Genomic DNA, 26,227 nt, shown 5'->3' with positions numbered 1-26,227 from the left:
ATAAAAAAAAATATATATCTATACACTGATTGAATACATAACCTCTTTTTATGAAATCAGTTAAAAAGAGTTGTGCCTGCTTTTTATAAATTGTGAATTTTCGTTCAATTTTAGTGATGGTACAAAGCCTATTTATTGGTGATTAAGAAATTAGAAAGATGCAAATTGTTTTTTCCTGATCCACGGTTTCCTTATGATCCTTATGAGATACAATTTGTATGTATAATCACACTTTTAAAAAGATTTTTTTCAAAATATGTACACTTTATGGAGTATACTTTGAACTTTTAGTGCTCTAAGACCATTATTATAAAAAAAATTATGAAGCTGGAATTCACAAAAATTGGAATCATAATTGTATAATTTTATCCCTTCTTTTCATCGAGTGAAATAAATACATTTTTCACAATGTTCTTTTGTGTTTAAATATTATTTTTTAATAGGAGGAAAAAAATCAGTTTTTTTTTTAGCGATGAGCCCTCTGCAGAGAAAAGTAAAGCTTACTTTTACTATTGCTTATGCGAACAGATAAAAATGTCCAAAAAAAATTATACCTCTTGTAATCTTTACTACCACTTTCTGATAAAAAAATCTCTGTTGTAATTGTGTTGTGGGTTAAATCATATCTGAAATTTGTAAATTTTAATTTACTTAAATTGTTACAATTTATATCGGTGAAGTGAATGGCTCATACATTCGAGTGGTCTTATGTTATGTTAAAGTATTTAGATTTGTTTATTAATTAGATGTTTTTAATATTGAAAACTTTTGTCACTATAAAATAAATAAAAGTTGGATGTAAAGGTGGAGTATTTTGCTTAAATCCTGTAAAACAGTTGGAATAGTTTGAATGATTCTTTTACTCAGTGTACTTATTGAACTTTATTTAAGGATTTTGAAAATTAACCGAAATCTATTTAAATTAATAGGAAAATTGTCACTAGCTCATCAATTATTATTATTTTTTTTTTAATATCTAGAAAGTTGAATAAATTATTTCAGTAGGTTATTAAAATAGTAATTATGTTGATAAAACCCCAAAAAAAATTAGATGAAAAACTGTTGAAAAGCTATTTTAAAACTTATTGAAAAGGTGAAAACTTGTAAGCTTGCATGAAAATTCTTCTTTATATTTAGCTATTGAAGGAGATTTTTCACATACATAGTGGAAACATTCATTGGAAATCCATTAATTTTTCAATACAACACTAAAAACATTTGCTTTTTGTATTTTAACATACTGTGGTAACCGTCAGGTCTTTGTAGTCATTCAATTCTTTTGTCGATCGATTGATTCCTGTGATATTCTTGCGATCTTGAGAACCGTTTGATATTTAATGCGATTTTTTTAATTCAGGGTCTGCGTTTTTTGTTAACATAATGCATACTTTTAGCTTGTTGTATTCACGCATTACCGTGCCAAGATGTATTGTTCATTAGAATCCGGCTGAAATGCGGTGGCCGGGGATAGTATTGACGTTGTTAGCATTAAAATAAAGCTGATCCGGCTAGGACTCATTATCATCGTTTCACACAAGAGACTGGTACATTTACAGTACATAACACACCGACACGCATTCTTATGTCAAGTATCATAGATATTGTATAATAATCAAGTTAATTTTCAAATGTTCTTGTATAATTGTATTTAAATTATTTTCAAATTTGTAACAGTTTTTTTTAATTTTTTTTTTTTTTTGTTTGATGATTTCACCCCACAAGCTTGAAGTTTGTGTGGGAAATTGAGATGGAATTTTGTAGCATTATGAAAAATGCAAAAACTGGGATTCCAACCTGGGACCTCTGGATGAGAAAGACTGAGTCAGTACCACTACTTCACAGAATTCAGAAAGATATTACACGCAGTATAATGTTTAGTTAATGAATTCTTTAAGCGGTAGGTTAGCCAAAATATTTTATGTGATGTCCATTTGACGGGTTCCATTTTGACATACCGTAATGCTACATTGTTTTGTTAATATATAAAGGTCATTTTATTTATTAATAAAAGCATTACTCACGGGATATACATTACCTTATGTTAACTTACCTACATCATTCGATGTTATTGTTATTTTATATTAGAATGCATAACTTATAACGCATGCCAAAATTGTTGAACTCTGTCTTTTTCTTCTACTAATTCTTTCTTTATTTTACATTCTTTGCTGTTAAACTAGCAAGATGTAACTCATCTGTTACATGAATTACATATATTTTTAAAATACGCTTCATTCCAACCAAATTTATTTCATTATATATATATATATTTTATTTTTTTATTTTTTTACAACTGAAGTTTTAATTTGATTATTTTTTTTATTTTTCCCTTTATTCATTCTTTTACATTAGGACATTATATTTATTATAAATATATTATAATAATTTTTTTTCTGTGTTGTAAACAATCTGACAGTTAAATTATGAAATATCCTGGAAATGGATATTATTACATGTATTTTATTCACAAGTGAATCCTTTCTTTATCAATATAAGGAGTGAAACAATCTAGCCAACGTTTGCTGTTGGAACATTCCCCAACATAACTTTATTAGATACTGTCTTAAAACATGTCAGATTCTATTGGCTGTTATTGATGTTGTCGAAAAGCTGTCTTTGAAAGATAGTTTTAATTTTGGAAACTCGGAATAACACATGCTTTTGTTTGGAAAATCAGTGCCCCGTGCTTTGTTATAAAAATGAAGTCATTGCCTGGAGTCGAGTTAGATTTAGTAATGCGGTTATGCCTCCATAAATACTCCAGAGCGTTAAAAAAATTCTAATAACAATTTATACCAGAGGAAAACATTATTGATGATTATTTTCTTTGTTGTTTCAACAAGATACAAGCATTGTTGTTATATTTGATTATTGAAGATAAATCTTTTTCTTTTTGGTGATTTTAATGACTTCGGTATGGCATTTTTGGTGGTTTAGGTATAGGATGTAAAAACAATCAAATTTTTTTTTCTTTTAATTTGATGTATGACTTTTGTAAACTGCACAGTCATGTCTTTAATCATCTGAAAAGGGATAAAATAAAAAGTTAGAAGTGAAATTTTAAAACTGTAAATCATCTGGAATATTCTTCATGTGATAAATATGTATCCTTATTATACTTATCTCGTTTACCGCATAAGTTTAGTCTTAAGTTTAAAACAGAATTTAATGTTCACTTTCGATTCCATTGTAATAACATGACGTTGGTTTCTTACTTTCAAAATCACTTACCAACTTTCTTGTCGTGCTTTGCATATTTCCAGATTACACTTTAAGGATAACCTGTATACGGATTAGGATAGATTGTACGCATTAATTTGTAAATGTCATTTATGTCTCGGTTAATAAAAAGATTCTATTTGCTTACCGATCGGCTCTGCAGTCTATGGAAGACCCTTGATGTCTTGCATTATATTCTTTCAAACATCCTGATCTGCAGCAATCCTCCTCCATCTCCTCATTTTTATCCACCGCATCATTCAACCGTCTATTTTTTGGTCTTCCTTTTTCCTCTTTTTCTTCCATCTGTGCTTTTTTATCGCTTTATCCTTCAGCATTTTTTTTAGATATATCCAAGCCATTTAATTGTCCCGACTACACGCCTGTGGCAGTATCAGGTTCTCCAAATAGCTGCTTCGACTTGACGTTAGTTCTCGGACTCCATACATTTCCCTCTTTCATCGAGCCATATACTTCAAACTTTTCTTCTACACCTTTGTGTGCAAGTAACGTTCATCATTCACATCGAAATAAAAAAAACGGTTCATTTTATTTGTCAGAGTTTGTATTTTGTTGGAGTTTTTACTATTTACTTTTATAATGTAGGATGGTGTTTATTTAATTCTGTTTCTCCAATTTATATGTGTATTACATTTTCTGTTTTTGTTTTATATATATTTTTGTTTTTCTTCTTCCTTATTTTGTATCGTGAGGCAGGCTTGTTCTATTCCTGCTCTGCTTCTTTTTCATTCTCTTTTCTACTAAAAAAAAATTCTTTAAAATTTCTTGTCTTATTATTGCAGCTGTGCGGTGAATCTTTTTGAATCAAATTTTCTACATTTTTTTTATGCTCATGTCTTATTTCACACACACACACACGGAGAGAGAGTGGTAGTAGATTTCAAATCACAAAATGCTATTGGCTAAATGTTAAATATTAACGTACATTATAAAGGTAATGCGGTCGCAGTAAGTGCCGTTTTAAACAATTCAGGTAATGTTCACAGTTTTTTTTTTGTTTTTAAAGTAAATTGGTATGTTTATTCGTAACAAAGAAATTAAATATTGTAAATTCATTATATATTTATATAATAAAAATATAATTCTTAAAAAACTAGAGAAATTTATTATTTTGATTTATTGTATCATATATATTCTTGGTCAGTGCAAGGAGATTTTTTATTAATATGATAATTTTCTAGTTTGTTACTTCAAAATGTGTGTGTGTGCGTGCGAGAGAGCGAGTGAGTGAGTGAGTGAGTACGCGCGCGTGGCAAAATCTTAATAGTTGAAGGTGGCCTGGTAGAAAATAACTTTATTCCAAGAATAATGTACAGGATAGGATATAATCAGGAATGTGAATATATTCAAACGAAGAGAGCTTTCAGTACAACCTTTATACAACAGAATAAAACAAAATAGATGAAGGTGGTGCGACCCCCTCTTGAGTTGCACGACATGACAGAGGATATCAGCAGCTACCTTAACCTATTAACCTGTGGGTATACCGAAGAAAGGATGGCTACCGGAACAGTTCTAGACGACCTAGTCCCTGTAGTATAAAAGAAGAGAAGAAGAAAATGTACATGAATGGTTTACAGCGACTGGGAATGAGGTGGTTCCTTGCTGTTGCCTTCTTTGTTGAGCCGAATACAGTGTTTCATCCAATATGTTGATCCCTACAAATGATACTTTTATTTTGTTTATTACAGGGATCATAACAGTCAGTGTAATATAAGAAGTTAATGTACTATTTCTGAAAGAAAGAAAACAGTATACACACTAAACTGTCTTCATTTTGCAGAATTACAGAATTAGTCTTCTATTTATTTGTTATTTTATATATATGTGTGTGTGTGTGCGCGCAATTTAAATCACAAAAAGATGTTTCACATATTGTAACATAAATTTTTAGATTGATATCAAACTGCACAGTTTTGTTTTGAAACACCTTAATGTGGTATCGTTTCTTGCGGACCATCAAAAACCAGAATGAATTTTACAGAATTGTGCTGTAAAATCATTGTTCGGTACCCGTAAATATGAATAATGTAAATAGATTCTTAGACGATTAAAATTATTAACTAATCCATGCGTTTATATTTATGAATGTGCAATCTTCGCAGGAATGGGATATTTACACTGTATAAAAATTTATTATCTTTTATAGGCATCGGCTTACTGTTCTTGCTCTGTAAATAAATGATATAATAGTGACATTTATTATGTGCATTTATCAAAATGTAGATCTTCTTTTATTTTTTGTGAACGGTTCTTGAATGTCTCCTTTGCTATTTTATTACAAAATTTGTACGTTAAAATTTATTTATTTATGTCTTCTACTTACACAGCGACGTTAAAAATGGTTATCTATCGTATTCGAAATTCAGACCTTTACCAGGAATCGAACCGTTTCAGTAACTTTTGTTAGCGAGTAAAAATAATAAAGATTAAATCTTCAGGTCATGTTAATGATCTTTTATTTATAAAATTGTTGTTTTTAGTTATATTTTATTAGAAATTGTGGTCAGGCATTTAACGTTTTTTTTTTCTTTAAATATGTTTTACTTGTGTTAAAGCTATTACATTAATCAAGGCCATTTTATTATTGGTTATTTATTAAATGTTTTTGTGAAAATCTTTACCGCAGTTATTATTAATACAATTATCTATCATTATTGTTTATTATTTTGTATTTGTATGTATTTTGTTGTAATATATATTTACAAATATAGAATTTTGTGATAAAAGTTTGCTTTTTTTTACTTTTTACGTATATTAAATTAAATGAACCATTATGTTTCATAAATATGTAATTTATGAAACAAACATCGTGAATGAATTATTGTAAATTATTATAAAATTGTTGTTTAACTATATAGTAAATATATTATTTTCCTCCGTAATAATCTATAATGCGATTATATACTATCCTAAAATGTTAACGCTTTCACAACGACAAGATCGATCGGTTATCTTTGTATTTTTATATGTTAACTTACGATTGTATCTTGACACGTGACAAATTTATTCTGTAAAACGGTACGGTTTTGTCATTTCCAGTAATAACAACCATCCTGTGTCTCCAGGAAAGTAAGGAATGAAATGGTTTCCTGTTTTTACAGATTCGGTTATTGTATTTTATATACGGCATCAAGCACGCTGAAATATTGATGGTACTCGGCCGTACAGGCGATACATTCATTATTCAGATTTACATTATTCCCTGGGGGTAAATCGTTATTCATTTACTCTAAAAGAACGCTACTCTGATTAATTCCATATATACATATGCTTTTTATGCGGTAAAATTGTACGAATGACTGTGAAAGATGGTGTTTGATATTTCATGTTTATTTTATCTTTGAATTTTCATCGCTAATCGCATTAATGTCTTAATAAAATGTTTACGTACTTTGAATAACTACGAGGTCTGGAAATAAATTAATGAAACCGGTTCGGAAAAACTTTTTATTTACAATCCAGTGATACATGGACTCTATCACCTTCGAAGTAGTCGCATTGGGTAACCGCGCAACGCTTCAAACGGTTTTCCCGCTCTTCATAACTCAAAAACCGAAATATCCTTCAGATGGTCGATTACATTTTTTTAAATGTTTTCTACTGTTCCAAAATGGTGTTTTTTAAAGTCGGGAACAGGAAAAAGTCGCAGGGAATAAAGTCAGGTGAATAAGGCGGTAGAGGAACTTCAGAGATGTTTTTCTTTGCCAAAAACTCATTAATTGAGAGTGCAGTGTGACAAGGACAATGCAGCATCCAATTGTCTTTCATCGCTTGTCCCACGCGGGCAGCTCTTTTACGTAGTCTTTCAAGAATTTCACGGTAAACACATTGACTTACAATCTGTCCTGTAGGCAAAAACGCCTTGTGGATATTGCCATTACTATCGAAGAAACAAATTAGGATTTGATTTTTGATTGCTCATTTTTGTTTTTTTGGGACGTGTTGAGTTTGAAGTGTGCCACTCCTTGCTCCGGCGTTTTGTTTCTGGGTCGTACTCAAATATCAAAGATTCATCACCGGTAATAACATTTTTTAGAGTGTCAGGATCGGTTTCAATTCGCCCTCGAAGATTGCGGTACAGTTCCACCCAGTTGTTTTTCTGTTCATCAGTTAGGTTTTTTGGGACCAATTTTGCACAAAAATTAAATAAATAATAATTCAACGATAAAAATTATCATGGAATTATTAATAAATCAATATATTTAAATTTAAAAAAAAAAAGGAGATGAAGTCTGATTTGAACCGATGTGCTTCCCCTTGTAAGATCCAAATATTTCATTAATTAAAATTTTATTTGGCTGTAACTCTGGAACCGATGAAAATAAGTACCACTATGTCGTTGAAAAGCTCTCGAAAAGGATTTATTACATCAGTTAAAAAAAAAGTCCTAAATCCAAAATGTCAACATCCTACTGCTAATCCTTTTTTTAGTTACGCGAGATACATACGTATATACAGACGTCACGCGGAAACTAGTCAAAATGGCTATTTCCGTTGAATTCTGAAAACCGAAATTTTTCGCCGTCACAATACTTCCTTTAATTCGTAAATAAAGTACTGAATTTCCCGTGTCCATTCAACATGTACAAACAACCTTCATTAATGCCTTCTGTATTGTATGATTATATAAATATATATATAAACTCACATCTTTTTTTTTTGTCTTCCGTCATTTGACTGGTTTGATACAGCTCTCCAAGATTCCCTATCTAGTGCTAGTCGTTTCATTTCAGTATACCCTCTACATCCTACATCCCTAACAATTTGTTTTACATATTCCAAACGTGGCCTGCCTACACAATTTTTTTCTTCTACCTGTCCTTCCAATATTAAAGCGACTATTCCAGGATGCCTTAGTATGTGGCCTATAAGTCTGTCTCTTCTTTTAACTATATTTTTCCAAACGCTTCTTTCTTCATCTATTTGCCGCAATACCTCTTCATTTGTTACTTTATCCACCCGTCTGATTTTTAACATTCTCCTATAGCACCGCATTTCAAAAGCTTCTAATCTTTTCTTCTCAGATACTCCGATCGTCCAAGTTTCACTTCCATATAAAGCGACGCTCCAAACATACACTTTCAAAAATCTTTTCCTGACATTTAAATTAATTTTTGATGTGAACAAATTATATTTCTTACTGAAGACTCGTTTAGCTTGTGCTATTCGGCATTTTATATCGCTCCTGCTTCGTCCATCTTTAGTAATTCTACTTCCCAAATAACAAAATTCTTCTACCTCCGTAATCTTTTCTCCTCCTATTTTCACATTCAGCGGTCCATCTTTGTTATTTCTACTACATTTCATTACTTTTGTTTTGTTCTTGTTTATTTTCACGCGAAAGTTCTTGCGTAGGACTTCATCTATGCCGTTCGTTGTTTCTTCTAAATCCTCTTTACTCTCTGCTAGAATTACTATATCATCAGCAAATCGTAGCGTCTTTATCTTTTCACCTTGTATTGTTACTCCGAATCTAAATTGTTCTTTAACATCATTAACTGCTAATTCCATGTAAAGATTAAAAAGTAACGGAGATAGGGAACATCCTTGTCGGACTCCCTTTCTTATTACGGCTTCTTTCTTATGTTCTTCAATTGTTACTGTTGCTGTTTGGTTGCTGTACATGTTAGCGATTGTTCTTCTATCTCTGTATTTGAACCCTAATTTTTTTAAAATGCTGAACATTTTATTCCGGTCTACGTTATCGAATGCCTTTTCTAGGTCTATAAACGCCAAGTATGTCGGTTTATTTTTCTTTAATCTTCCTTCTACTATTAATCTGAGGCCTAAAATTGCTTCCCTTGTCCCTATACTTTTCCTGAAACCAAATCGGTCTTCTCCTAACACTTCTTCCACTCTCCTCTCAATTCTTCTGTATAGAATTCTAGTTAAGATTTTTGATGCGTGACTAGTTAAACTAATTGTTCTGTATTCTTCACATTTATCTGCCCCTGCATTCTTTGGTATCATTACTATAACACTTTTTTTGAAGTCTGACGGAAATTTCCCTTTTTCATAAATAATACGCACCAGTTTGTATAATCTATCAATCGCTTCCTCACCTGCACTGCGCAGTAATTCTACAGGTATTCCGTCTATTCCAGGAGCCTTTCTGCCATTTAAATCTTTTAATGATCTCTTAAATTCAGATCTCAGTATTGTTTCTCCCATTTCATCCTCCTCAACTTCCTCTTCTTCCTCTATAATACCATTTTCTAATTCATTTCCTCCGTATAACTCTTCAATATATTCCACCCATCTATCGACTTTACCTTTCGTATTATATATTGGTGTACCATCTTTGTTTAACACATTATTAGATTTTAATTTAACTCACACCTAGCAATAGCAAAACATTGCTTAATCTGCTAGTATTTACGAGGGTAAGTCAAATTATTATCCGCAATGTAGTTATAAATTTTATTGTAATACAAATAGGAAACTTACATGTACATCATTTTTCAAGATAGTCTCCTTGCATTTCAACGCACTTGGTCCGTCGTTGCACAAGCTTCCTGATGCCCTCATAAAACAAGGTTGTCGGTCGAGCTGCGAGCCAGGAATACACCGCTTCTTTCACAGTTTCGTCCGAGGTAAATCGACGGCCCCTTAATGCCTATGAGTGGACCAAACAAGCGGTAGTCAGAAGGGGCAAGATCAGGAATATACGGATGAGCCAGTACTTCAAAGTTGAGTTTCTGGAGCATTTCAACAGTGTGGGCAGCAGTATATGGACGGGCGTTGTCGTGCAACAACACAACACCTTTCGACAGCAGTCCTCGGCGTTTCCTTCGAATTGCAGGCTTCAGCTTAACAGTAAGCGTCTCACGGTAAAGCGCACTGTTTATTGTCGTGCCCCTTTCCTCATAATGTGCCAGTACTGGGCCTTGTGAGTCCCAAAAAACCGTAAGCGTCAGTTTTCCTGCGGACGGTCGGGTCTTGAACATTTTTTTGCGGGGCGAATTTGAATGTTTCCATTCCATTCTCTGCCGTTTACTCTCCGGCTCGTAATGATGGATCCGTGTTTCGTCACCGGTGATGATTCTGTCTAAGAATATGTCCCGTTCGTTACCATATCTCCAAATGTTTTTGGCAGATGTCCAAGCGCGTTTGTTTATGCGACTATGTGAGTTGTTTTATGACCCGTCTTGCACAGATGAAACCCAAGTCTGTTGTGGATGATGATTTTGTAGGCAGAACCGTGACTAATTTGCAGACGGTGTGTCTCTTCATCGATAGTTACTCGTCTGTCTAAGAAAACCATGTCACGTGCACGCTCATAGTTTTCTTCATTTGTGGCGGTAAACGGTCATCCGGCTCCTTCATCGTGCGTAACACTAGTGCGACCATTTATGAATTTTTCAATCCGTTCGTAGACACTCCGTTGCGGCAACACACTGTTTCCGTACCGTACCAAAAATCTTCGATGAATTTCGGCCCCTGGTACACCTTCCCACCGCAAAAAACGGATCGCTGAACGTCGCTCTTCTTTGGTGCAAACAGAAAACGGAGCGGCCATGGTTAACGGGAGGCCATGGAACTGACCTAGCAGCATCAAAACCTGCACAGACATAACAACAATTAAACCACGCTTGCGTCTCCTACGCAACACGGGAGTACTACCAACGTAAACAAAAATACAACAAAATTGCGGATAATAATTGACTTACCCTTGTAAATAAAATTATAAATATTTTAAATTAAGTTGCGTGTGTATATGTGTGTAAGCCATGCATCAGAAAAAAGTCGTGTGATGGTTAAATCCTACAACTGTGTTGACAGCTTTTTTTTATTTTATAATTAATTGTGGTTATTTTGTTATGCTACTCTGATCAAGGTTCTATTATAGTTTCCTTTGATCCATTCAGGAAAATGTTTCTGCAATTCCTTTATTTATCTATTGAAGTATCATATTTATCCATTCCTGATGTGATCTGTATAGTGGATTACGTATCGGTCAGAATAAAAGATTAATTTTTTTTTTTTTATTAAACATATATTGAATTACTGTTGTAAATTAATTTTTCAACATTGTAAAAGTTTTATCGAATCAATAAATTTTTTTTTTTAAAGATTTAAATTGATTTTTTTGTTTCTGTTTAACGTAATCATTTATGCGGTAGTTATTTAAAAGGAAGTTAAGTTTCTGTATTCTTATTTTCAATGCTATTTTATTAAAATACATTTATATTATTTTACTGCTTAAGAGTAAGTGTGCGTATATCCTCAGTAATAAAATAAAATAAATACAAGCAACCGTAGTTCCTTAGTGTAATTGTTTGAAGCACTGCATTTTTTTAATGTATATTACTCTTCTCATGTTATTGTAATTTTTTTTAAGTCGGGTTATGTTGTGTATAAATAATAATATCCATTTGTTTGTATTTACTTATCGATGTTCGGTTAAAACCAAATAACTTTGAAAAAGTTTTATATGTAAATTTATCTAGATAACTTGATTATCGGGTGAGCAATAGAGGGTAAATATAGAGCCTGTCGTAAATTTACAACCGTGTTTTGTGCAGTTGTATTTTAATATTTTCTCATTGAATTCCATTCTTTTACTATATAACTAAATGGTTCCCGTAAATGAAATTTATTTGAAAAGTCATTTCTAAAAATCAGTTTCTTTAGATAACAGAGATTACATTGAAAGTTTTATCGTTTCATAATTATTGTAGGTTGATGAATTGATATATTTTTCATAATAAGCACTAAAAAATAATCAAATATAATGTTTATGTCGTTGCAGTATAACGGGAAAGGTGAGGTATTAAAGCGTGTGATGTGCTATCACTACTGATAGTATTTATTTTACAAAACTTAGAGTCCTTTGATTAGCAAATATATACAGAAGTGCATTTCAGTCACTTGTAGCAATGACCACAACGAACAGCTCTAATAAAATACAGTTGTCCATAAAGTCTTTCCATGATTACAAAACTATAATACAAAAAAACTATTACGGTTACATATGTGCAGTTTGTGGCAAAAGAAAGAAAAGATTATCAAGTTTTTTACGATGTCAATAGACTTCAACATTGTGCGCGTTCTTGTTGCTTGTAGAATATCCATCGATAATCAATATCATGCCTTATGTTGTTCAACATTTTTTCAGTAACACTAGCAACAGCTTCAATTATTCTCCATCTCAATGTGCCCAGATCAGGTACGGGTGTTGCATAGACTCTGTCCGTAACATAACCCCAGAGGAAAAAGTCTAAGGGAGTTATGTTTGTGGTGATCATGATGGCCAGGGAGTGGGACTAATCCATCTGCCGTAAAATAATTTAGAGAATCTCCCTTACAGAACTAGTAACTCCCCAGTATGGTGGTGTGCCATCCACACCCTAGGTTGCAAGTCATTTAGTTGAGGTGTAGTAAATTGTTGCACCGTGTTCAGGTAAATGCTAGCTGTTATTGATTGCTCAATGAAAAAGAAGGGACTGATGGTTCTGTTTTGCATCGACTGCACTACACATTCACTTTAGGGGAATAATGTTTTCCCTGGTAGTGTATGAATTTTCTGAGCCTCATATTTTTACATTATGGCTGTTTACTTTCTCTGAGGTGTAGAAATTAGCCTCATCTGAAAAACACACATGCTGCTGGTACTTATTGTCGTTACCGATACATAATCTCAGTCGAAAAGACAGCACGACAAGGGCTTTCATCTGGCTGTAGATGTTGCAATATCTGAACTTTATACGTGTGCGTGCAACCTTAGTTTCTTGTGTAAAATTTTTTATGCACAACAGGTGCATCATATGAAGCTATGTAGAAATGCTTGATGCACAACCTCAATCCTCTCTTCACTAATGAATGGTCACACTGTTTGTGGAAGGTCAATTGCACTTCCAGTCTCCTTAAACTTTGCATTCCATGCGATGATACTCTTGCTATCAGTTGCTGGTCGTCGGTATTCCCTTTTAAAATTTTGCTGCGCAGTAATCTGTAATTTCGTCTCACAGTACTACAACACAACATTGCGCTTTCTCTCGGATTGATGCCATTTTATAAAAAATTGATCACAGTTATTTTGTAATTTGCAACGAAAGATTTGAAAAATTATCAAGCAACTGATGATGCGAGGTACTCTAGAAAGCGCTCCTGTTTGGATTATGGAATAAGGCGGGTGTCTTCCTATTTTATTAATTCTGTACTGAGATTTATCGGATCAATATAATTTGCATAGTGCAGAGGGATTTGATTCCCGAAAGGATAGATTTTAGAAATGTATGTATGTATATTTAAAGTTATATCGTTTTTTTAAAGTTGATCTTATTTTTGTATTAAATTATATTATCTACATTTTTGACATTGCCATCACTCCACAAATCTTCATGTGAAGATTTGAGTAATAGCCTCTTTACCTTTCATTCAGAAGTTCCAGGTCCAAATTCTGGACAAGCATGGCACTTTTTTTATGTGCTATTAAATTCATTATCATCCATCAGCAGTTGTTATAGGGAATCAATCTGTTGTTGAATAAGTAAATAAATAATCAAATAAATTTAAACCAAAGTGAATTTTTTTTATTCGTATTTATACCAATTATTATGCAAGCTCATTATCTCTAGATTCTTTCTTTTTTTTTTGTTTATCTATGGGTAATTTAAAGTGGTTTAATGAAACTTTACAGATGATATTATTCCCAGCAGAAAAGACTGTTAATGTGACTGAAATATTTACCATTGTATGCCTTTTGATGAAAAAAAATGTTTTAATTTTTCTCACTGGGATTTTTTTTAAATTTGTATTCTCTGTAAGATTTTTAATAAAATAATATTTGAAAAAGTTTTTTTTTTTATTTACTATCTGCATATTCAATTAAGTGAAAAGTTTGAAGTGACGCGTATTAAAACATGTAGAATTTTAAGCTACTTCCATAAAAATGGTTTTTGAAATTTCAAAATTGGTTCCTTCGTTTCACTACGTAGGAAAACATCGTTTTTTAATTACTTGAGATTTATTTTAACTTATTTGTTTTAAAGGGTAAGAATTTAAAATGTAAAGATATGAAAACTTTTTTTTTCTTTTTAGTTTTGATTATGCGTTCCATTTTGGGTATTTGTAAAATATATACTTAGAGGAATTCTACTAAATTAGTTTTGCATATATTTGTTTGTATAAGTATAAATAAGTTATTAAAATTTTAATAAGAGATTTATACCGTTTCAAATCTGATAATAAGAATGAAGCAAGTATAATCATATTTATTTTATTTTCTTAGAATTATTATTATTTTTTTTATGATTTAATTACATCTCTTGTGATGTTATTTTGCTTTTTTAATATTAAATATCTACAGTTTTATTGAAACATTCCGTTCCTTTGATTGTTTAATTTATTTATTTATTATCATGTTGTATCTGAAATGTATTTTATTAACATTTTATAGTTATAATTCTCTATTATCTGTACTTTTTTTTACTGCTGTAGGAATTTTTGTTTATTTTTATGTCTCTGGTTGTTTAAGTAATGAAATTTTAATCGCATACCGTTTATAATTTCTTGGAAAATGACATTAATGTCATTTTAAAATGATTTATTTAAAACGATTAAATATTATGAAATATGTTTATAACCAATCATGCTTTCTTTTAATACTGTTTGAAGAAAAATTGTGCACACTATAGAGTTGTGTACGTTGAGATGGGCTGGAGAAGTAGATAGATTGGAGAAGATAAAAAATGAATAAATCCTGGTATCATTTCAAAATTGTTCCAATATTAGATAGAAAAACTTCAAAATTGTTGGCTGCGCTGGTATAACCATTTTGTTCTTCATGATGATCATATATAAAGAATGGTTTTTTATAAAGAAGTTCCCCCTATAGCCTGGACTAGAACCGCAGAAAGTATGTGGTGATTATTGAAATCGATTTTGAAATAGGAAGGCCAAACCTTAAATGAAATGAAGTAATACCAGAACAAAGAAGAAAGAAGTTTCTTCTAATGTTGTTTTATCAAATATCTTCCACGCTTCTTTTTGTTTCGGTTATTTATTTTAGCGACCCAAATGATGTAACTATTATATTCTTACACAAAATGGATAAATTTGAAAAAACATAGTGAGCCATCAACATCCAGTGAATCTATTGGTAAAAAGACAAGATTTTACAATGTCATTTATTTAAATTATGGTTTAACCTTATCGGATGGAAAGCCAGTCATTGTTTGCTTTCAAGTAGTGGCGGCTCATAGCTAAAATTAGTGGGGATGCTGCTCCTGAAAATGTTTAGCCTTTGCTTTAAAACTATGTAAAAGAAAACAAACATGTATAAAAAGAAAGTTTATTCAGAAACTTTGTAAAATCCTAAAAGAACAAAATCAAAAATATTTTACCTACTTTAAACTAAATGTTACAGTTCAAGCTTCATCTATTCATTTAAATATGAAATCTGTTCTTTTTGTTTTAATTTCTGCGAAAAGATCAATAATTTTCCTCCTTGATATCTGGTTACAACTGAGGAAATTTTTTTTTAATTTTTACTGATAAAAGTACTTTGAAGCACCTTTTCTCATAGAATTAAGAGTAGATAATATGTTCACACCCCATACAGTCGCAGAAAACCTCGTATTGCCTGTTGCAATTGATATGGTCAGTGTTTTAATAGGTGTGGAAGAAGCAAAAAAAATAGAAAAAAATATTCTGCTTTCTAACGACACGGTATCAAGGCAAATCGATGACATGGCTTCGGCTGTTCACGATCAGATAAGTGAATTTTATACTATTCGGTGTGATAAATCAACCGAGTTGGCAAATATTTTTCAGTTCTTATGTTTTGTGAGATATGAATGCGATAGGGACAGATCAGTCGAAGAAAATATGTTGTTCTGCAAATCAGTAATATGTCATGGTCATGCAACACAACAATATGTTGGAGTATGATAGTGTAAAGGTGATAACAGAAAAGAACAGTAGATTCGTGAAAAAATTAAAAGACTGTTTTATACCAAGGATGGAATGAATATATTGCTTCTTTCCTCAGACATGCCCCCTTGCCATAAAAAAGGGGAAAATCTCAAATAAATTCTTTGTAAAGCTGTAAAAATGGTTAATCTTATTAAAAGTCGACCGTTACAGAATTGGGTGTTTGTTAACTGTGCGATGAAATGGGCAAAAAGAAAAAAATGTCTTCTTTTCGTACAGAAGTCATGACAGTTATCGTGGGGTAAAGTGTTTACCCGGTTATTGGAATTATGAGATGAATTAATAATATTTTTCCCGGATAAACAAACACCATTTTCAATGTTTTTTGTTTTTTTTACAGAATAATGTGTATATGTTGCTGTTGGTGTACTTAGCTAATGTATTTTCATATTTAAATGACTTGAATGTGGATTTTTCAAGGACATGATAAAGACATTTTATTAATGACAGATAAGCTCATGCTTTCTTTAAGAAGCGTGATAACCGGATTATTCACATTTTGATATCTTTCCACTCACTAATAATTATGATTATGAAGAAGACACTATTACTCACCACAGTTTTGATAGTATGAAGGTGCATTTGCGTGAGCTAAAGATTTAGTTGGTGAAGTATTTCCCAGAAGATAAAAATGATTTTTCAAGAAAAAAATTTGGGTAATGAATCGATTTAGTGAAAATGTGTTCCAGCCGCTATGTTACCGGTTGGGATTCATGACCAGCTCATGAAATGTCTGTCAATAAAACATTACAACTGCAATTCACATCTGAAAATTCAGGTACGTTTTGTTTTGCTTGTCAAAGTGAATATAGGGATTTAGTCACAGAAGCATTGAAAATATTAATCTCTTTTGGCACATCTTGCCTGTGTGACAAGGGTTTTTCGCCTATGGTTGCGCTAATAACTAAGTATAGAAATAGTTTTTTATCGCTTCAAAACAATTTGTTTTTGTGTGTTTCTAACCTTAGCTCCACATACGGCGAAACTTTTAAATGAAAAACAAATGCAACCATCTCATTAACTTACTTTCTTTACATGTGTGCTTAAAAATGTAAGTAAAATGTTTATAATAAATGATTTTTTTTCTCATAAAATGATTTCATTATTGTTTACATGTAAAGTTGTTGGCTAATTTTGCGAACCCTCTTTCATATAACTGCCACCCCCGGTTGAGAAATCCTGCCCTAAAGAAATTAGTAGGCCTGATTTTATTCAACATAAAATTATATCCATTTGGCTTATTATGGAACTAAAGAATTCGACATATGGACATTTAGGAAGCCTGAAAAACAAAGAAAAAAGGGTTTTGAGATGTGGTTGTAATTGAAAATTTGATGGATTGATAAATTACAAAATGAAATCAAGTTTTAAGGTGTTTTAGAGAAGGGAAAAATTTGTAATCGAATCTTGTAAAAACGTTGGGCTGTTTGAACTATACATTAAGAAATTCAAATTTAATGAGTTTTGTTCTAGATGAAAGTATTGATTGTAAAAATGGATAATGATTTTATAGATTGGAATATGTGAAATATGTGATAATTACAGATATTAAGGATAGGAAACTAGAAAAGAATACAAAAGAATGAGAGCTGCATCAAACTAGTCCTAACAGCTATCGACAAATAAAGTGTATAGGCAGGCTACCCAAACAATAGGTAACATTAATAATGTAGGTAGGAAGGATTTAACGGTAAGAAAAAAGCAATTGGTCCTAAAATGACTTTACCAAAAAAGGGAAAAACAAACCATAAAACAACAAACCTATTGATAATTACCTTTGACTTTTTTTTAAAGACTATTTGTGGCTATCTTGCTCAAAATCCATCGATATTGTAAAAGTTTAACTGAGGATTGGAGTAACACGTTTTTGATTAATGATTTTGCATAGATTAAATATATTATGTAACAAAATACTTTCCTCCTCCTGTCAATCAATGTAAATTGTCTCTCAAGCAATCGCTCAAGTTTTTATAGAGGAACACTCTCATTCCTAGAATTACTCGCCATTTGGGTATATTTAATTACAACGAACTGTTCAGCAGAACTGTCGTAGATGGTGAAAGATAATGTACAGGTTGCTATTGTAACCTTATATGTACTGTTATTCATAAAAAAAGTAGGATGAGATTGCATGTATATTAAAAAAAGAAAAAACTTTTTAACTAATACATTCAGAATAAACTTCCATATTAATGAGCTTCTTCATAGTCATTAAATCAAATTTATTTTCCATCTTACGTTTCATTGTTGGAATTGTTCCAATATTGTATTTATAATGCTTATTGTATGTACGTGTGTATGATACATTTAGATACACCCCTTCTTGTTTACTTTTAAGTTAAGTGGTCGATTGAAGTTAATAAATTGGATTATCTTTTATGTTTTTCATTGTTTTTAATCTTTAAAAAATAATATGTAATTGTTATTCTTTCTTTAATTTGTGTATTCATTTCTCTCTCTCTCTCTCTCTCTCTATATATATATATATATATATATATATATATATATGTATGTATAAAACTATCAAAAAGCTTTATATTTAAAAACAAGCCACCCACTGTTAGTTGAAGTAGGTGTAATGAAGTTATGCATTATATAATAAATAAATTTGTTTATGTTTTAATGTTTTTATTTATTTATTTATTATAAATGTTTGTTTCACTTTTTATAATATAATAAGTTGTTAAATATATTATTGTTTTCTTATTTTGTTAGGATTGATATTTTTTTTACCAGCAATATGATTTTATCTAAATATATATTTTTGGTCATATGAGTGAATGATTCAAGCGTTTAATTTCATTCTTTTCCTGTTTTGGTCCTACACCTTTATCAGGTATTCCATTTTTCTTCTTCAGGGTTATAAAAATTCATTGGTAATTAAATTAATAGATTTAACCTTGATGCAGAACCAAAATAGGATAAAAGATGAATTTAAACGGTTGTATTCTTACACATACTGTGTATAAATTTTAGGTACTGAGAGAACTGATGCGACCTCTAACAAAGCTTTCTATTCTGCTGACTTTTCGTGAATCATGTTAACTTATTCTGATTTTTCATGCGTTGTAAAATATTTGCTGAAAACAGTTTGTCAGAATTCGAGTGATTGACAATAAGTTGCATCACGTTAAGAATGATGTTCATCTACGCTAGATGATTGCTGGGAAAAAGATTTTTGTGTTTGGAGCATATGTTTTTTTCCATGAATTCATCATATCATTTGGTGACATTTCTTAATATACTCCTGGGATTACTTTTGCATAATGGTGCCGTCACATTCTTCTTTTGTATCTTGTTATTTCAGATTGTGTTAGATATTTAAATTAGCATAATATGGAATCGGCAAAATTATACGGGAAGATTTGCTTAAATTATTTATAAACTTTAAAAATTTTGAAATCTGTTAGAATTTTGCCGGGACTTTAATATATTTTTTTAGTCTTTTATTTTGGTCGGGTATATTCTTCATTTCTATTCAAATTACTTATAATTTGCATGTACATGCTAGTGCACACACAAACATAAATATCCATATTTTTAAAAAATATTTTGTTTAAATGTCATTACGTTTTGTTTATTAAAAAAATTGAATTCACATAAACAGTAAAACTTAACGATGAATAATATTCTTATTTTAATAATACATATATATAACATGTTGAACACATTTTTAGATGTACTTGCAGAGTTTTTACTTCCTTGTATGAAGTAAAGGAAGTATTGTAATCGTGAAAAATTTTGGTTTTCAGATTTCAACGGAAATATCCAGTTTGATTAGTTTTGTTGTGTCGTCTGTACAAATGTATGTATCTCGCATAACTCAAAAATATTACCTGTAGGATGTTGAAATTTTGGATTTAGGACTGTTGTAACATATAGTTGTGGTGCTTCTTCCCATTTGATTGCAATTGACTGAACCAAAAGTGTCCAAAAAAAGCCTAAATTCCTAAAGATTTTGATTTTGGACGTTTTATTAACTGCAGTAATAATCCTTCATCGAGACCTTTTCAATGATATTTCTTAAGGGGTACTTACTTTCATTGGTTTCAGAGTTATAGCCAAATAAAATTTTAATTAATGAAATATTTTGATCTTACAAGGGGAAGGCACATTGATTCAAATTCAACTTCGCTCTTTTGTGAACTCAACATCTCTTTTTTGTTAACTATTTTTTTTTTTAATTTAAATATTTTGATTTATTAATAATTATTAATCTCTTATTAATGAATGAAATAAAATTTTATGTACGTTTCATTTTAAAAAAATGTGTGTACGTAATTTATTTAATAGGCATACAAAGCAGTCATGTGGTATCCACACCACATTTTTTTTTCTCATAAAAACTATTAAAACATTTTTAAAAGTAACATTTGAAAATTTCAAGATTTTATGAAATTAATGTTTTTTTTTTTTTTTTTTAATGAAAGAATACGATGATGGAGGTAACTCTGAAATTAGTTTTTTTTTTTTTTTTGTAAAATAAAGCTTAATCATTAGTGTAAGATTTAGTTCCTTAAGATTTATCGCTCAGAAATTAATTTTGACAAAATTTTCTCATAATTATATAACCTCATTTTTATTTTTGTTGTCTACTTTTTCTGAATTATGGATTATTATAACCATTTTGTTTTAATTATTTCTTTTCTTTATAGGATCCCTTTATAATCTCATAGTGATTATATCATCCGTTTATAATCTCTGCTGATAGTGCGGCAAATGAGGCTTGTTTCCAGCCTCCTTTCACCAGTCGTGCCACTTCAAACAATCTTGTCTGTTTCCTGAAGAGGGTGATTCATGATGAGTGGCAAACTGAATGGAATGCTACCATTAACAATAAACTTCACCCGATTAAGAACGCTGTGTCACCGTGGAGCTCCTCATACAGAAACGACCAGGTTATTATCTGCTGTTTGTGGATAGGGCACACTAGGCTCACTCATGGATATCTGATGACTTAAATATATGCACCACTTTTTGCTCGCTGCTACTGCCGATTAACAGTTCACCGCATCCTTGTGGACTGTATCAGTTATGCGGTATTGTGTCGCATGTTTAAATTGGAGGCTGACATGCAAATTATTCAAGTGCATAATGAAATGTTCTTATCTTGTGTTTTACGATTTAGGCTCGTTTACATTCAGATATATAAATTACTGTAGTCTGTTCCAACAATTCATACCATTTGCTGTAAAGCAGATGATAATTTTATTATTTTGAGATTTATAATGCGATAGAAAGTTTTAATAGAAAGGAATGTGGAAACCAATCATAAACTGTATAAAACCAAAAAAATAAATGTATAAAACCAATCATTTAACTGCATTTACTTAAGTTATTGTATTCTTTTACAGAAACATTGTGTTTCATGTAGCAAATTTGATAATTTAAGTTTTATTACATTTGAATATTTGACTGTTGTTAATAAATTAATTTTGCTTTTTTTGTTTCAGGGGTGTGATAGAGAGAGAGAGAGAGATAGAGATAGAGACACAGACAGAGATCGTAACAAAGAAAATTGGAACAGAGGACCGAGAAGTTTGTTTTTAAAAAGATCGGAAAATGGATTCGGCTTCACTTTACGGCATTTCATTGTTTATCCACCTGAATCATATACGGTTTGTAATTTTTTAAAAATTTTTATTGTTTTAATCTATGTTATTAGTTTTATTATTTAAATAATATATTTTACACTTTACCTGAAAGTAGATGTAAAATATATAAATTGTGATGAATTTATACACCGTCTCATACAAAGCTTTGAAAGCATCGATTACAGGGTATATATTTCATAACATTAAGCTATGAGTTACGTGTAAGAAAGCTGTTTCCTTCTGCCCTTGGGGAAATATACAGTAATCAAATAGGTAATAGATGATTTATTAGTTTGATGATCTTTCAATAAAATAATTTTTCAATTACTTAATTTTTTACACTTGTATATGACGTGTGTGATATATATATATATGTTATGTATGTTATATGTTATATATGCATATATTAACTGATGTGAAATTCATAATTTGTCTATGAATATATTTCCTTTTATGAAATGAAAACAGATTTTTATGATTCATAAATAAAAAATAATAAAACACTTTTCTGTCAAGACTCCATAAATGTTAAACTGTAATACTATCACGAGAGAAACTTTAATTGCTTATTTTTATCTTAGAGAATTGTTTAAATAAAGATATGTTTATCTAACATCTCAATATTTTGTTCAGAGTATATAATTATTGTTATATAATGATGACGAAGGAGTAAGTTTGCTACTTTACATATAAAAAAATGGAACCTGGTTGGTATCTGTATGGAATATCAAGGAAAACTGTAGATAAATCATCGCTTGTTTTGCAGTAATAGATGTTGCTTTCTGTAATCGAAAAAATTAGGTTGCCTTTTAGTTGGAATTTTTAGAATTATGTGTATGCATAATAGGAAATTCAACAAATCAATTGTTAGCTTAAATTAGTTATTTTGTTTCTAAAGTATTTTGTAACTTTTTACTTCCTTGTACAAAGTAAAGGAAGTACTGTGATCACGAAAAATGTTGGTTTCCAGATTTCAAGAGAAATATCCATCTTGATCATCCCTGAATCCATTTTGACTTGTTTTGATGTGACATCTGTATGTACATTTATATATCTCGCATAACTTAAAAACAATTAGCCGTAGGATGTTGAAATTTTGGATTTAGGACTGTTAGATCTAGTTGTGCACCTCCCCTTTTGATTGCAATTGACTGAACCAAAAGTGTTCAAAAAAGCCCAAAATCCAGAATAATTTGGATTTTGGACTTTTTCTTAACTGCAGTAATAAGCCCTCATTGAGAGCTTTTCAATGACATAAGTGGTATTTATTTTCATCAGTTCCAGATTTACAGCCAAACAAAATTTTAATTAATGAAATATTTGGATCTTACGAGGGGAAGGTACATCGGTTCGAGTCAGACTTCATCTCGGTTTTTTTTTAAATTTAAATACATTGATTTATTAATAATTATTAACCTATTGTAAATAAAAATGTATGATAAATAACAATTTAATAATAACAATAAAAAAAAAAATATCAGAAGTTATTAATGAAATAAAATTTTGTGTACTTTTCATTTAAAAAAAAAAACATGTGTATATGTAATATAACAGGCATACAAAGCAGTCATGTGGTGTACACACAAATTTAAAAAAAAAATATTGTTGAATTTATGCCTCATAAATATGTAATTCTAATTATTTTTGGCTACATTTTGGTACTTGTCTCATCTTTACGTAAGTTCTCTTATTATTCTTAATTGGTGTCTGCACCATTCTTCTACCACATTCTTGATTCGCTCATTGTTGCTGATTCCAATGCTATGGTAAAAACTCTTTGAGTTGGGAAGTCATGTCCCAACTTTTGTATACCTCCCTGTGTCTTTTGAGCAGTGGGCATTATCATGTAGAAGAATAATTACACCTTTTGAGAAAGAACCAAGATGTTTCCTTCTTATATCAGATTTCATTTTATTATCTAGTATGTCACTATAGTATTTACTGTTGATTTTACTTTGTTCTTCCAAATAAATGCTATATATTGAGTCTTTGTGGTTCCAATACACATTAGCATTACTTTAACAGTTGGCATATGGATTATGAATTTTTTCTTGCTGGGGAAACTTGGATGTTTCCATTCCGTATTCTGATGTTTGGATTACTGCTCAAAAAGATTGAATCCAGTTTTAATCACAATTTATTGTGAAATCTAAAAAAAATTAGCTACTGCTAAAAATCAGTTGTTGTGAAATCAGGGTCATTGTGATTTTTAGTCTATTGTCTTCGAACCTACCTCAAACATATTTTGTGGTATTTGAGAGCCTCATGGATAATTTAAAGGACAGTGCTTGCCAATATACACAAAACAAATTTCAATAATTTCCCAAATTTTTATGTTTGTTCTTTCAAACAAGGTCATTAATGCAGTTTTCCAAAGCTTTGGTCGAAACTTCCACTGGACTTCCGCTATTATGACATTCGTAACATTACTAATTACAAATTGGTAACTAAGAAATTGACAATCATTCTACCCGATTTAAACCGTTCGATCCACTTATAAAAATTTACATGGTTAATTTACTTAACCATACCGTGCTGGTTTTACAACTACAAGTGAATTTTGTCTGGATTTCGAGAAAATAGAAATCTTATCATAGCACCTTTTCTTCCACAGTTAAAGTTTCAAGCAGAGTCAATATTTTTAAATAAACAAAAACGATATAATAATAGAAATTGTATGTGAACAGTGAATAATGCATGCCAAATTTAACTTTAGATAGCTTTCATTTTATTTAGTTTTTATAGTCTTACTGCTGTTTCCATTTGTCTCTTTAATTATTCAGTGGTTTTCATATAATGGAGGCGCCAACCCTAAGGGATCAGTAAAAAAAGAATAGGAAGTGGAATGAATTCGGTTAGTCATTGTGTCCTCCCATAGTATAGGGATTAAATAAAGAACAAGGGTTAGCAGTGTGAGAGGCTGACAGAAAGGTTTAGAAAGAATAGTATTAGCAAAAAATATCTTGCAGTACGTAGAAGACAAGGAAATATAGGGTGGTTGCCATGGTAAAATTGCAGGATTGTTGCATGCCTAAACCAGCTACTTACTTATTTTGTAAAATTTTTTAAAAAGGAAGAAGCATCACTTAGGAATGAGACTATTGAAAAGTGAATTTATACAAGCTGTTAACGTAAAAGTTCCGTGAGTGTTGGTATTTAATGGATAATGACTGTAGCAGTTGATGTCACTTAAAAACCAAAGAAAAGGAACCAACATAATATAAATTAAGATATACTTAAAAGTAGTTTTTTATTAATGAAGTTACTGTTAAATTAGATGTCTGATGATAATGCGGTGATCCTTAATGTAGAATGATGAATAATAATTACACTTTTAACAAGAATTGAACCTCGACCTCAGCATTACAAAATTATGTTAACACCATACCGATACTAATATTTCATAAACTGTAAATATTAATAACGAGTGATATATAATTAAAAATTCAACAATTTGAATAATACTTTGTTATAAATAAAGAAATCAGGAAATAAGTTTGAAAAATTTGCAAAATTTGATAACAAATATTTGCACAATATGTAATCGACTGATAATGTTTGATTTATGATGTTCTAAATTAACCCCAATAAATTTTATGACCCAATAAAATGCAGCATGGGCATTTCATCTTAATTACAATTCTTACTTTATATGAAATAGTGTCTCATAATAAAAGTATGGCATCGTATTTTTTAATTAATATTATCATTTTACAACCCAAAACTGTAAACAATACATAAAAGAAAAAATATTATCTTTAAAAACCTTCGCTCAACAATATTTTCAACCCTTCTTGTCAGTATGTTTATTGTGATACATGGAACGCTATATAAATTATGTAATGGAAGAAAAAAAGTTGGAAAAATATTATAGAATAAATTAAATATATTATTACGAATTTCAAATTTTTTTTTCTCTCTGAGAAGCAACTGACTTAGTAGCTAATTTTTTTGAAAGTTCAGGGATTATTGCAATAAAAAATGCATACAAATTATGAACATGTTTCTTTTTTAAAGAATTATTTTAGTTAAATAATTGTTTTTTTAATGTATCAAATTGAAAACTATAATGTTTCTATTTACAGGAAGCATTTTTAAAGATAATTATATAAAATACGTAAACATTGAAATTGTACACAAAAGTGTAATTAATTGAAATTAAATAGTATTTTTTTTAGGCATAATCCTCTCATGAAAGAGATGAAAAATATCCATGTATATATAGATCAGAAAATGTTTTCAAGTTACATATAGCGAATTACCCAGATTTCCATTTTTAATCTTAAATAATGGATATTAAAATATTATGGACACAAATTATCAAAAGTGATTTCCAGAACTGTACCTCCGGTAGTTTCGAAGAAAATTATTGTAAAATCAAAAAAATTGTAGTCAAAAAGCACATATTTTTTGTTTTGTTATAAACAATGGTAAATCATTAATAATCAGATAAA

The 26,227-nt window shown here is 30.5% G+C and overlaps 1 protein-coding gene across 4 annotated transcripts in view; it reads left to right on the top strand.

Annotated features, from left to right (window-relative positions):
* RhoGAP19D (Rho GTPase activating protein at 19D) overlaps positions 1-26,227 on the top strand; it is a 448,570-nt gene that overhangs the window by 221,056 nt on the left and 201,287 nt on the right. For all 4 annotated transcript variants that reach the window (XR_012758648.1, XM_075381037.1, XM_075381038.1 and 1 more), the window contains one exon: positions 21,633-21,797. Coding sequence is in view for 2 of the 4 variants with exons in the window: in XM_075381037.1 (XP_075237152.1) it covers positions 21,633-21,797 (165 nt within the window). In the remaining 2 variants the exon portion in view is untranslated. The remainder of the gene's footprint in view (positions 1-21,632; positions 21,798-26,227) is intronic.

The sequence above is a fragment of the Lycorma delicatula genome, chromosome 13 (assembly GCF_047948215.1).
Source record: "Lycorma delicatula isolate Av1 chromosome 13, ASM4794821v1, whole genome shotgun sequence".
NCBI lineage: Eukaryota > Metazoa > Arthropoda > Insecta > Hemiptera > Fulgoridae > Lycorma > Lycorma delicatula.
This window is presented reverse-complemented; position numbering and strand designations above follow the sequence as displayed.